The sequence below is a fragment of the Meleagris gallopavo genome, chromosome 13, assembly GCF_905368555.1.
Source record: "Meleagris gallopavo chromosome 13, MGAL_WU_HG_1.1, whole genome shotgun sequence".
Lineage (NCBI taxonomy): Eukaryota > Metazoa > Chordata > Aves > Galliformes > Phasianidae > Meleagris > Meleagris gallopavo.
The window spans coordinates 6,417,688-6,430,908 of record NC_139416.1 but is presented as its reverse complement, the minus strand read 5'-3'; the positions used below and the strand labels follow the sequence as shown (position 1 = coordinate 6,430,908).

At 37.1% G+C, this 13,221-nt stretch overlaps 1 protein-coding gene across 1 annotated transcript in view; it reads left to right on the top strand.

Moving 5' to 3' along the window:
* The window catches only part of LOC146543474 (uncharacterized), a 38,085-nt gene that overhangs the window by 19,590 nt on the left and 5,274 nt on the right, over positions 1–13,221 (top strand). Inside the window, exon 4 of the mRNA XM_085235001.1 lies at positions 9,016–9,030. Within this exon, the coding sequence (XP_085091127.1) occupies positions 9,016–9,030 (15 nt within the window). The remainder of the gene's footprint in view (positions 1–9,015; positions 9,031–13,221) is intronic.

Here is a 13,221-nt window from a genome sequence, read left to right as displayed (position 1 = left end):
TGAGGGCAAAAGTGGTTCCAAAGGCAAGTGGTAGTAATATCACCCTGCTAAGGAAATTAGGAGGCAAGAAAAGAAAACAAATAGAATATGCAGCTCATTACAATTAAATTATAGCCCAGTTTTCACAGGTATACCCAAGCCACGTTCTGAGCCTAGAAAAATTACCCCTAAGTAATGAAGACTTCCCTGCCTCTTCAGGACTAGCATCTAGCAGCAGACTCCAGAGCTGCCCCAGGTAAGACTGCTGCAGGAGCAGAGCTCTCCTCCTTACTGTGTGGAATGTCTCCTGCTTGTCTATTTCAGCAGGAAATGTTTTGAAATCTGAACAATGCAGGAGATCTGAGGGCAGACAGCACAGATAATGAAAAGAAAAAAGAACTATTACTTGGAAATGATTGTTGCTTTGTCACTTTTCCTTAATTTCCTCAGTAACTGGTAGAAACTGTTCCTTAGAAAATATTTAGGAAATAACATCCATAACACCATTTCCCTGCCTCAGTCTTGCCCATTGTTTCTGTGCTTTTACTTTTGATGACAGGTGATTTTCAATTGTAGTCATTTTTATGAATACTCAGGGTATAAATTATGCAAATAGTCTCTAATTTCAGAATACATTTCAAAGACTCCCCTCACCTTGAGATGTATAACAAGTTCATAACATTTTATTTAATGCTTCAGATGCTTTATGATAAAAAAATTTGTTTTAGAAAATGCCCATAAAATCACTACATTCCCTTATGAAGGCAGAATTCTAAGAAAATGAATAGCAAAGTTTGCATTGTTTGATCTCCAGTTAATTTGTTAAACTTAGGTAAATAATACATGTTCACACTGTAACATATAATTTGAAAGAAAACCTATTTTTGTAATTCATAATTGAGTATGGCCCATGGCTAGAACAAGCTGACCAGGAGGCAGGCTTTAGCAGATGCAAAGCTTATTTGATGCTGTTGGAGCTATTCAACTCTAACAAAGACTATCTGTATCCAAAGGGAGTGTTACGGATTTGATGGAACCAAGGGAACAAATCTCCCTTGGTTCAAGGATGGGAAATAATTTCCTGCATTGCCATTTTCATTTTTGAACCTTCCCCTGCTGTTCATTAGCAAGTTCAATAACATTCTCTGTACAGTGAAGAAAACTTCTCATTTCACAGAAAGCTTTTAGATTTCAAATAAACTTCTTGTCAAGTGTTGGCAAGAAAGATTTCTCAAAATGATAAACTCTCCCTCTGATGCCAAAATACTTTCCCCTGTGCATAGTCAGTGGATACTTAACTTCTGTAACATTAACCAACTTGATCATGAGCAATTCAAGAAAGCTTTGGAGCAGTCTGTTAACTGACAGCTAGGTGACACAGTAAGGATGAGAAAGGAAAAGCATGTATTTTGTGTGTTGATAAAATCAGGCCAAAAAACCTGAACAGCACTTTTTTGCACTTCTTGCACAAGCTCCTTGAGTACTGAGCTGCTGGCCACAATGGTTCAGGCAAAGGCCTCAGTTTCATCTGTGTAAGAATCAGTGTTTTGGCACCAACAAAATATCTTTGGTCTTGAAATTCAGTGCCTTACCATGCCCCACCATTTAGCTCAAAATTACCTGATAAGCTGACTTGAATTTTCTTAAATTAATCTTTAAAACATTGAGATGGTACCAAATAAGGGAAACAGAGAAATCTGAAATTGTCTTGAAAATCATGTGTCTTCCCTATTTTTCTTGCATGACAATTAATGAGCTGAAGGTCAGCTGCAGTCTTGCAGCCATTAGGTCTGGATTGCTGTGTGTCACAAGCCTTTTCACAAGGACCTGACAAATCTCTCTCATTAATAACAAACGACAATCTCTTTGGTGCTACAATGCATGTAACATTTAATCAATTTGCTATTTGTATTCATTGTGTACATCTACTGTTTGGATCATGAAAAATTGAAAAGTAATTACAACATGGAAGAGCATCACGGATAACAAATGAGATAAGACTAGAAAATGTTCTATTAATTGGTCAGTTGTGCTTGTCAGTACATTGAAAGTAGTTAAGACAGGGAATGAGTTAAGACAATTCTATGCCTCTGAAGTGATACAGAGCTTAAGGATAACCACTGCTATGATACTTTTGTTATGATAAAAATTCAATCATCTAATCAGTATGGTGCTACAAGGAGCTTTAGAAAGCTGTTTAACTACAGCTATTACTTCAAGAAGTCAAAGTAACTTCCCTGATTGAATTGTATTACAGTAATGTCTGGTAGCACAGCCACACTTTTGCCTCTACAAGAGAGATTTGCATTTGTTGGACCAAACACTACTTGCATTTAATGAACAGATGCCAAGTACTTCTAACCTATTAGCTTATAATCCTTTGATCAAACCTATGAGTCTACGTTACCTTTAGACACACAAAGCAGAATTTCTATGTTACAGTTTTGTAGCTTTCTTAAGCTGTATAAGAACAAGGGCTAATATATCAGTAGCAGAGGCAGTACTGCCGTTTTTACTCCCTTTGTTTCTTTTCCCCACATTAGCAACATGTTTATATACAATAACAGGCACTCTGTCCACTAACACAGACCAGCCAAAACTGGGCTGATCACAGACACTCTTTTGTATCTGTACAGTTGGAAAAAAAAAAAAAAAATCCTAAAAATAAATTTCAAAATATACATCTGGAATTAAAATAAATGTACAAGTTCTTAACTACTTCCTATGCTTCAGAATTAGAATTTGCCTGTATAATTATGCTTCAGAAGAGGGCAGTGGTCAGAAGTTCCTGCTATGCAGAGTCTACAATTGTAGACTTCAGACTGTTTCTGCTGAAAGGGGTGGCTTTAAGGTTGAATCAGAACAGAAAGCAGAGTAAAGAAGTTAAGAATAGAAAAAGCCATAGCTGACAATCATGTTCTTGAGAAAGAGAACCACAGTGACAAGGGAGGGCAAAAGTGCTGAAGAAGGTGATGACTGCATTGCTCTGACATCTGGAAAGTAGAGTTTGGTCATAAAAACTCTGCAGCATTAGCAATTAGAGTAGCTTTTCTTTGACATTGCCCCTGAAGTTTAGAGGGAATATCATTGATTTCATAATGAAAGCTATTCATTTTGCAAAGGTTTGTTGTAAAGTGTCATGAGGAAAGGCATCCTCAAGGCATTAGGAAATATAGCGAAAAACCTGCAAAAAGGTGTAAAGAATTCTAAATCACTGAATTGTCTATATATTAATGTAAATAGGTGCTAAATGCCTTGGCTGATTAATGCTCCCTTCCCATAGGGATGGAGAATTACTAAAACAATATTAAAAGAAATACAGGAGTGAATAAAACCAGTACTAGCAGCATAGTGATTACATAGGAAACAAGATGCAGTTAAGTTAATGCCCTTTCTCAGATAGGATTTGGTCTAGAAACTGGCAGCTAAAGCTATTCAACTAGGCAAGACAAAGCTTTCATTACCTTCACATAAAACATTTTTTATCACTCAAGTAAGTATCTTGCCAGCTGTGTGTGTGTGTGACACTATGTAGTCTATTACCATCAGCAGTGAGGTGTGAAAATTCTTCATGAAACCATTCTAGAGAAAAGCTTCAGGTTATCAGGGCACTTCTTAAGGAGCTTGTTCAAAAGTATTAGAGCTGTTTAATTTTCACCATCCTGTAGGCAGCAAAAATGTTGGGGTTTTCTGAAATGGTAGAAGTATAAGGTTTTTGAAGAAGATGCTGCCTGCATGTACATGTCTACTCTAACACTCTCTTTGAAGGAGATCAAGGATACAGGCTCCAGACATTTCGTTGGTGTAAACAAACCAGTAAAGGCAAATGTAAAAAAAAAAAAAAGCAGATATGTGGAATAGAATTTTCTAGACATGTGAACGTCTGGGACATGTCCTAGTCAGCCTCAGTGTGATAAAACACACTGGTTCCCAGTACTTTGGGAAGTACTTTGGGAACAAACAAGTGTTTGCTTGGCCACAAAGATTTTTATTCCTGCTGAGCATGTCAGCACAGTGCTGCACCTGTGCTGGTGGCTCCCTGCAGGCACAGCACTCTCCCTGTGTTGCAGAGTTGGGGTTGAAGTAGAGGTATTTTATCTATAAATGCATAGCATATTTATATTATTACAAGTGTTAGAGGATATAATTATGTAACTTACAATTGTGCTTTGCTAGATTTATTAATGTATTGTAGATCATGTGGTTACTTGGAGAGAAATGTTTGCATCAAGCAATCTGAGTAGTGGCATATACTCAACTTTTATTGACTCACAGATGGTTGGAAGTAATAATATGATTTCTCAGTAAGTATCAGAAGTTTGCCATAAAGTTCAATTATTCTGACGTGAGAGATCAATAACAGGAATCTGAAGCAATTAAAGACACATAATTCAGAAACTGCTTGGCTAAAAACAGTCATGGAGTGAATCTGTTCCTGACTTCAGCTACAATGTGAATGTAAGTTCAATCAGAGGTGCTGTTCTTCATATCAAAGCAGATATAGTCAATGGTTTAAGCTGTTAACATAAGATCTTGTTATTATGCTCTTCCCAAGCACATTCCACATCATGGGCTTCATCCTATACTGAACACATTCTTTACCACTGTAACTCTGAATGTAATACTGAAATCTGCCATCATTCATCTCTGTGAAAAGCATAGAGATAAGAGTACACATTCACTATTTTTTTTAAACCAGCATCAAAACACAATCTCTTGCATTAAATACTAATTAAACTTTAGACTTAATAAGTTTCTTCATTGAACAAACTAAATGCTGTACTGGGATGCCCACTTGCAGGGCAGATCCCAAGCCTTACTACCACTTTCACCCCCTTCATTCAAAAAAATTTTTTCCCTTTGCTTAGATTAGCAAGATATTTGTGCACATCAGGCTCTCTGTCTGCTAACTCAGATGGCCAATGTCTCTTCTGCAATAATCAATCTATAGATGAGCCACTGATTGCCTCCCTCCATTCCTCACCAGCCCATACTACTTTATAACCCCTGCTGCCATGAGACACTCTGACAAACTGCTGCATCTGCCTTTGGCTCCCTTTGGCAGCAGGTTCTGCAAGTTACAACTGAGTTACAACTGAGTGGTACCAAGTAATTACCCTGTGCTTCCCAGCTCCTCACCAAGACGCCTCCTGTCCAAAGCAATGCTGGTAATATCTAAAGACCTTAATAATGCAAAAGTACTGTATCCCTTTAAGTGTTTTTTTCATTCCCAGTGTTTTCTTCCAATTCTTTTGCTGTAATAAGCAGACAGCTGGCACCAAACTCCAGTGTTGTTTTTTTTTCCTGGGTATGCTAATGATCTAACATAAAAGATAATGTTAGTCACAGTTAGGTATAGATGTGACTTCGGCACTTTCCCTCCTTTTCCATTTCATTCTGCTGCCTTTGAAGGAAGACTGCAGCCAGTAAAAATTAGCAGTGAAGTATTGCTACTCTCTATTTTGTGTACAAATGCTACTGCATCTGGACAGATGTTGACTGCCATTTCATCTGAATGGACCTAAACAAGGTCAACTGTTAGGAATTTGAGGCATTTCCACTTTTTTACTGCAGTTATTACATTCCAAATATGTTGAGGACAGTTCTACAGTACAACAACTTACCCTACAATACAAAAATATAGTAAAATTACATGTAATATGGGCTCCAATATAGAATACCAAGGGTCACAGTCAAGGCTGTCTTGTAATCTATATTAAACAGTATGACTAAAAGTTTGACTGAACAAATAGTAAAGCTATGTTAATAATGTGTTGTTCTTTTTTCTTTCTTTCTTTTTTTTTTTTTTGCAAGACTTATTTGATTCAAAAATCGTAAAAAACACAACTAACAAAAAACAAAACAAACAAACAAAAAGAAACCAACACAAATTAACAACAAAAAACACCAAAGCTCCAAACCTAAGAAGAGTCTCCTTCAGGAGATTCAACAGTTTGAATGGTTTTAATCATAGAGATGAGCGTATACTGAGTCCTAGTGCAGACAGTTAAGAACCTTTTGGTGTCCCTCTATAGATGGCTGGTAAACACAGTGCATGCAAAAAGATCAGGCAAAAATATTTCCTTTTTTCTTTTTTTTTACTTTCTATCTTAATTTAGCAGTCAAAAATTCATTATTTTAAAAATTTCAACAAACCATAGAATGGAATAGAAGCAAGAAAAAGTGAATTGTAGATTTTGATTATATTTTCACTCCACCAGTAGTCAAAACATTCATATTGCATTTTCAAATCCATAATTTTTTACAAGCTTTGCTCACCAAAAGAACCTGAAAAGCAAGACAGACTCATGCCACTGGCAAGTTTTAAAGAGTGTCCTTCAAGTTTCTAGAAATCAGAGCTTTTGAAAAAAGCAACCATAAAGATTTAGTGTAGACAGACACTTGGGAAGCACAGACTATAAGAAAAATCACAGCACATTTCTTTAAAGCATAATCTACTAATATTTTATATCTTAAGATCTATAAATAAACTTGCTGATTATACACAAGCATCATCACAATACTAGCATGGTCTTAGCCTTCATAATGGTACATGTCTGAATTTCAAGCGTGAATTCATTAACCACTGTGTCCAAACCTCTTTAGACCATTCAAATCATGTCTTTCTGTCAGTTGTCTTATATGGGGACTCCTCAAATGAGACCTTTGTAAATGGGACTCACTACTATTTTCCGAGGGCTGCTCCTGTAAGCCGCTGCCTATGTCTGTGCAAAATCACAGCTAAAGCCATTTGTTTCTTTGCAGCACTTCTATTTGTGAGCGTGCTTGGAATCTCCAGGTCTATTAAAGGTAAAACACACCAGCACCTCAAGCTGCCAGCAAGTTCTTCAGAGGAATCTCCTGGCTTGGCATTACTTGTGTGCTTTGTCCAGGGAAAGAGCATTTATTTCTTAAAACTGGAGCAACCAGCACAGTGCAGCAGCCAAGCCAGGTCATGCTGCCTAGATTCTTCCGGCTGCTCTGCTGACCAGTTCTGTGCCAAACTCATCTGCTACCCACACAAGTCTTTCCAAAAACAAGTTTCTTTCTGGCTCTTTTCTGAAGAACCACTGACTCCTGGGCTTCCCCTGACCACTGGGACACAAACAAGGTAGCAAGAGCAAGATTCACCCTGCCTATCTTAAAGCGAGCAACAGCTCCTGCATACAACTAGTATGCAAGTTTAGCAGTAGCCTGTGTTACCTGCCGTGGTTTTTGCTTTTAATTAAATATTCACATGTATTCCCTTCCCTTATTGTTTTTGGTTAATTTGTAAAATTCAAAGTGACGTTATTTTATTTTTTTCCTTGTCTGGTTCTGTGGAAGAAGTCTGTGCCATTCTGGTAGCGTGAGCATTGACAAATACATCCCTGAGAGACAACTGATTAATTAGTCACAGAGAGGCTTAAGTCTCAATCCTAAATAAGGAGGTAACATCATGGTGGCAAAACCTGTCACCTTTGCCCAATCAGCCTGGAGGGAGAAAGTCTGTTACTGCACAGTCCAATCCACTTGCATGACAGAAAAGGATACTGGGGTGGAAAATGTAATAATCTAAAAACATTCAAAAAGAAATAGCCTACATTTGCATGGGCTACACTCTCTTTCCATTGCGACAAATGAATCAGAATATCAGCAACTAAGTGATGGGCAGTTATTTAATGAGTTAATCTCATTAGGATATTTGAACTCTCAGAAGAGGCTCAAACCATTAGCTACATGAGAGCTTTGAAATAAGCCTTTCAAGAGGACTATAAGAATATATTAAAAAGTGGTTAATACACTGTGAACTTTACCAGGATTCCCCTCGGATCAGGCTTTCTGGAAGGAGGTTTTTACTGGGGAGCTTCTCCACAAGTCTTGCAGACGCAGTCACTAATAGGCTCAAGTTTCCCCTAGAGCCCATCAAGTAACATCGCCAAAGTTTGGATTCTGGCAGTTTCTAAGGTTGGCCTCAATATGTTACACAATTTCACCTTGCTTCCCAATTTTTAAATCCTTTAGCTTTAAGTCTGGATAGTTAAAACTGGAATAGTCATCACATTATATATCTGACTAAAAGACCTGATAATACTTTTAAATACGAGTTATTTAGCCTCACATTCTCTACAGCGGCAGTATCATTCCCTCTAACCTTTTCCTTTCTTCAACTTGAATTTGGGCACAATCTATGTTTATGTTAGCGTATAATTAACTAAGTTGAAAACAGCAGAGTCTCCTCTCAATCACCACTCCATTGTCACACCATGTCAAACAATTGCACCTCTTGAATTTAGGTTGTATAACTATTTTCGGTTATCTGTTTACTTTTATTAGCTCTAGTGGAATTATTCATATCAATAAAATGAACAGCATTTGACCCTCTAGAAGTAAATGAAAGACATTAATAGAAGAATCTAGAGAATATCTTCCAGCAATAATTAAAACTCAGAGCAGAATAATTTCTTCAGTCACTATAAATCATAATGCAAAGTGGATACCCAATGTCTGATGTTCAGATCTGCTCCATGAAAGAGTCAGGAAATGTCCAGCTCTTTTAATTGCTAATAATTATTTTGTAGTTTAAGAAGCAGTAGTATAAAAGATTCTTATTGTTTAGAGTATTATAAAATTTAACTGTAAGTAATGCATTTTCAAGAGTTTGGGGAACATTATTAAAGTTCATTTCCATGCTGCAGCTGCAGGAGTTAGAATTATGGAAGTGAAGAAGCTGTAAAATTGAAAAGGTCAGCAATGACATTCATCTATTCCAGCTGTCAAATCAAGGGAATGTTAACAAAACTAGTCACTGGTAGAAAAGCTAATGGTCTACATGTATTTTGGCTGCTCCAATACACATACTCCAGTGTGGCTAACCTATAGAAAGACCATGTTGGAACAGCTCATCTTTTTTTGAACAGACCGTTTGCAAACAAAGGAGCCTGATTGCCCCAAATAAGCAAGTTCAAATGACTGTGTAACTTCAACCAGCCTAAAAAGCAGCTAAATGTTCCAAGTCAGTGTTTAAAGAAACAGGCAAATGAATGAAGTTTATAGACTCCTGGAAGCAGAGTTCAATTTTCAGAGTGCTGGCAATACAGGGCAAATTTAAAATTTTACTCTAATGTTGTGTTCTTAAAAATAGTATTTCTAAAACGTCTCCTGCCAAGGCATGTTTTATTATAACAACATATAGAAAAGTCTCTATTGCAGACCAAATCTTTTGTAGATGACCTGGATTTAGTAATCCCTCAGTGTGAAGGACCTTCTCTTCAACATTCTATTCCCCACAGGGTGAGAAGGCAAACCTAACACAGCTAAACACGGATCATCAGTGAAGACTGAGTCTAGGACCTTTGCTATTGAATGACAGACCCCTGCCTTGTGCAGGAGGAGCTCTCAGCAAGGAACAGTGAGAGACTTATGGCTTTTATTATGCACCAAATTCCACCTTCCTCAGACAATGACACTCCTCAGCAATTGAGAGCAAAGAAAAGTGACCTCAGATGTGTAGCATGCCACACATTCAAGGGAAACCGGTGCTTAATCTTCTCTAGACAAATTCATTGCAAGCTCCTCTGGCTATTTGTTATTGTTTATTTTTTGTATTTTCACCTTATATGTTGCAGGTGTTCTCAGAGGTCTATACACACAACTCTACCAACCACAAGTAGCTGATTGTCAGTGTGAAAGCTGTATTCCTATATTGCACTGTATACATCAACTCACACCTCAATTTATCCAGTGTTATGCAATACAGATGTGACAGAAACTATCCAATTTGACCTATGACAACATATTATTAGGTCAGTATGTAGCTTTCTGAGTAATTTTTTAAAAATCTGTTATCTGACCTTTGTGGGTTTTTTTTTTTTCCTATGGAGAAGTATTGCAAAAGCCAGAAACAATACTGACAATTCATGAAATATTCAAGTGTACAGTTGCAATCTTTTAATAAATGGAAGTGACCTTCAAAAGAGACATCCCAAAGATTAAGAGAACTTCTCCATAGATGGCATTTGTCACTAATCAATGTCTGAAAACTTACACTCTTCCTAGAAATGAATACAAAAAAGATCTTTCAGAATTTTATCACTTTAAAAGTAAATTGTTCACAAAGCCCACAGAAAAGAGCATTAAAGAGCTAACAAAACAACAGAACAAAACATCAAGCAGGCAAATTGAAAGGATACATCCCCCTGTGCCTATTGGTTCCTATGTCCATATTTAGAGAGCTAGAGACTCATCTGCACATCCACGCACCAGTCTCTGAGGCTAGATGATTCTATCAGAATTAACTGCATTTCTTCAACTGCATTGATACGTCAAAATACACGCAGCATTTTACTAACCAATTTTCTTTTTCATATTCACAGAGATATTGGGCTCTAACTGGGTCGTGGTATTGGAACAGATGTAATCTCAGCAGAATACTGTGAGAAATCTGGGCTACATTAATGACTGATCCGATTACAGTGGAAATCTCCAGAAAACCCTAATTTACTAAGAACCAGGAGATAATTATGATGTACTTCTAGGATGACCAGATGGACCAGCCAGTCTCAAACACTATAAGGAGACCAGAGCTGAATGAGAGGCAGCCGTGCTGTTGTCTACATAGTTGGAGATATTCCCATTCTGGGAATATGATGAAAACAGACAGATACTTTCAGCAGACAACTGAAGGGACTGGATCAAAACATATCCTATACTGGAAAGCAGCATGGCTTATGCCCTGCTGTGACAACAGGGTGACAGAGGAATAGGTATCAGAAGAGAATGAAAGTGCAGGAATCAAGAAACCACAGGCAGCAAGTCATGTTTTCTCTCCTGAATAGGCTATAGATCCCACCTTCCAAGCAGCAATCTGATACCACACCTAGGCAAACCCAACAATCTACTGTAGCTTTGCACCCAGAAAGAAAGAAAAAAACTTGAGAAATCTGAATATAAACATCTCCTTTCAGCAATCCAAAGGCAGGCAAAATTTCATAGCATCGTTATCTGTGATCTTGATAACATCTTTTAGAGATAACATCTCTGCCTCTATGAAAATTACCCCATGTAGTAGTCCCGTTAAGATAATTTGGATCTTAGAGGATGTATGATGTTAAACATTTAGTTAATTATAAATGTTGCTGAATCAAGATTTTTTTTCAGATAAATATTTTACCAGAGAAGATATATTAAACAGTGGAAAGTAATATTTCTTATTTATAGAACTTGCTGCCAACTCCAAGCTAGTAAATATTTACATTTCAGGCACTTTGATGGCTAATGTGACCTTTCTGTTGCACACTTTACACCTGTGCTGTATTCTACTTTCAGTGTTAACATCCTTTCTAGTCCATCTTACATTAACAAGCGGTATTTAAATATATGCAAATTTCATATTTTAGCTGATGTTTTAGGAACATTTTTAAGGTCACACTGTTTGATCTATCATACAGACACAGCAAATTTATGCACCATATATCCTATCTCTACTTGTTTTTACCTACATCTGTCTTCTCTGATTGCATTTGAATGGGCTTATTTTCTACTTTAAATAAAAGATTTATGCCTTAGCTGTCAGTTTGCCTTTATTTGAAAATTTAATTTTGTTTCTAGGAGTCTAGATTAACTTATTAGATTTAACTGTCCCTTGTGCTTTGCAGTGATAGCAGAAGTATATTTTCCCTTGCGGAGAGAATACATAAACAAAATGCTCTTAGCTTAAGAATAAAGAATGTTATTACTTAGACCAATACAACACAGTTGGTCCAGGATACAAAAACTGATGTTATGATATTTTTTTAATTTATGATGGCCAGCAGTGAGAACTGACTCATAAATATGACCTCTCACAAATCCTGGAGCCTCCAAAACTTGTAAAATGCTTTGCAGAAAAGATATGTTCCCCCAAAATGTCACCTACATTTAGGATATAGAATACCCTTTCATGAAGCAGTACCACTGGGAAACACAATTTGATTCTTGATGCTCATGGATTTACTTAAGTGAGCAACAAATGAGAATCTGCCCCACTGCTTCCAGTTAGTCACAAGCCTATTTATTGATTCAGTGTGCTATTCCACATCTTCAGTGTGACATATTCTTTACTGTCTCTCAGTAGAGCTACATTCATAATACTGTTCATCAAGCCCTGGAATTTCAGGGCTTGTATGAAAGGAGAACAGGCTCACTCAGTTGCTGCATATGGTCCTTGCAATGCCCAAAACAGCTGCATTCTCCAGTGGGTGGGCTGGGGTGTCTGGGGAGGTTAATCTTTTCAACCTCTGTTCATCCATTTTGACCTTTTTCTCTATTTTTCATTTCTAGAAGTACCTGGGATTCTGACCAACTTTGATTTTTCTCTTTTTTTTTTTGCAATATCCACATAGATCTGAATAGAATCTGTTTTTAATCAATCCCTACACTTTTTATAAACTCTAAAAACCTAGAGCTCTCTTGGTTCTGCACTCTCAAAAATATGCACTGCTTTTGAAAGGAATTTAAGTGTTCCCTCATCAATAATGTTTATAGAAGTGCCAGGAGATTGCAAAATAAGAATATCAGAACAACGAAAGTAGAAAATTGAAGGACCGGTATTTACTGAGCTACTCTAGCAAGCCTTCAGTCACACAGCTGTTAACTAGATCCTGATTCACTTTGTTAAATAGGGAACATCACAAGCACAGGACTTTTGTGGAGAAACAGGAATTCATTATACAAAAAAACAAATATACATTTATGATGGCTTTCATCACTCACAAAATATCAGCAGAGATAAAAGACACATAAGAACATGAGGCCCTCTATTCTGCCAGTCAGAGCAATACAGCTGTTATATAATATGATAAGCAGTGATGAAGAATAACATGACCAGCAGTAAAATAATAATAATAAAGGCATTAAGGTGAGCAGAACAGGACAAAACTGATCCCACTTGATAGCCTCCAGTCTGTGACACCGTATGTATAAAGAGAAAACAGATTCAAGAAAGGACAGTAAATAGTCTTGGCATCAATAAAAAAAATCAGTGAAAATACCATGAAGCACAATCTCTGCATGTACAGTGCTATTAACACAAAGCAGAGTTTTCACAAAGTTCTTCAAAAATCTCTTCAGCTCAGAAATTCTCTCTTTCAGGAATAATCATAAATATGATCCATCTACCATCATACCCAGGTAAAGAATACAGATGTAGCATGTATAACACTTTGGTGTGGTTTGAACACATTGGCAGAGGCCCTGGGCAGGTAACCATCTGGCAGGGAAGGC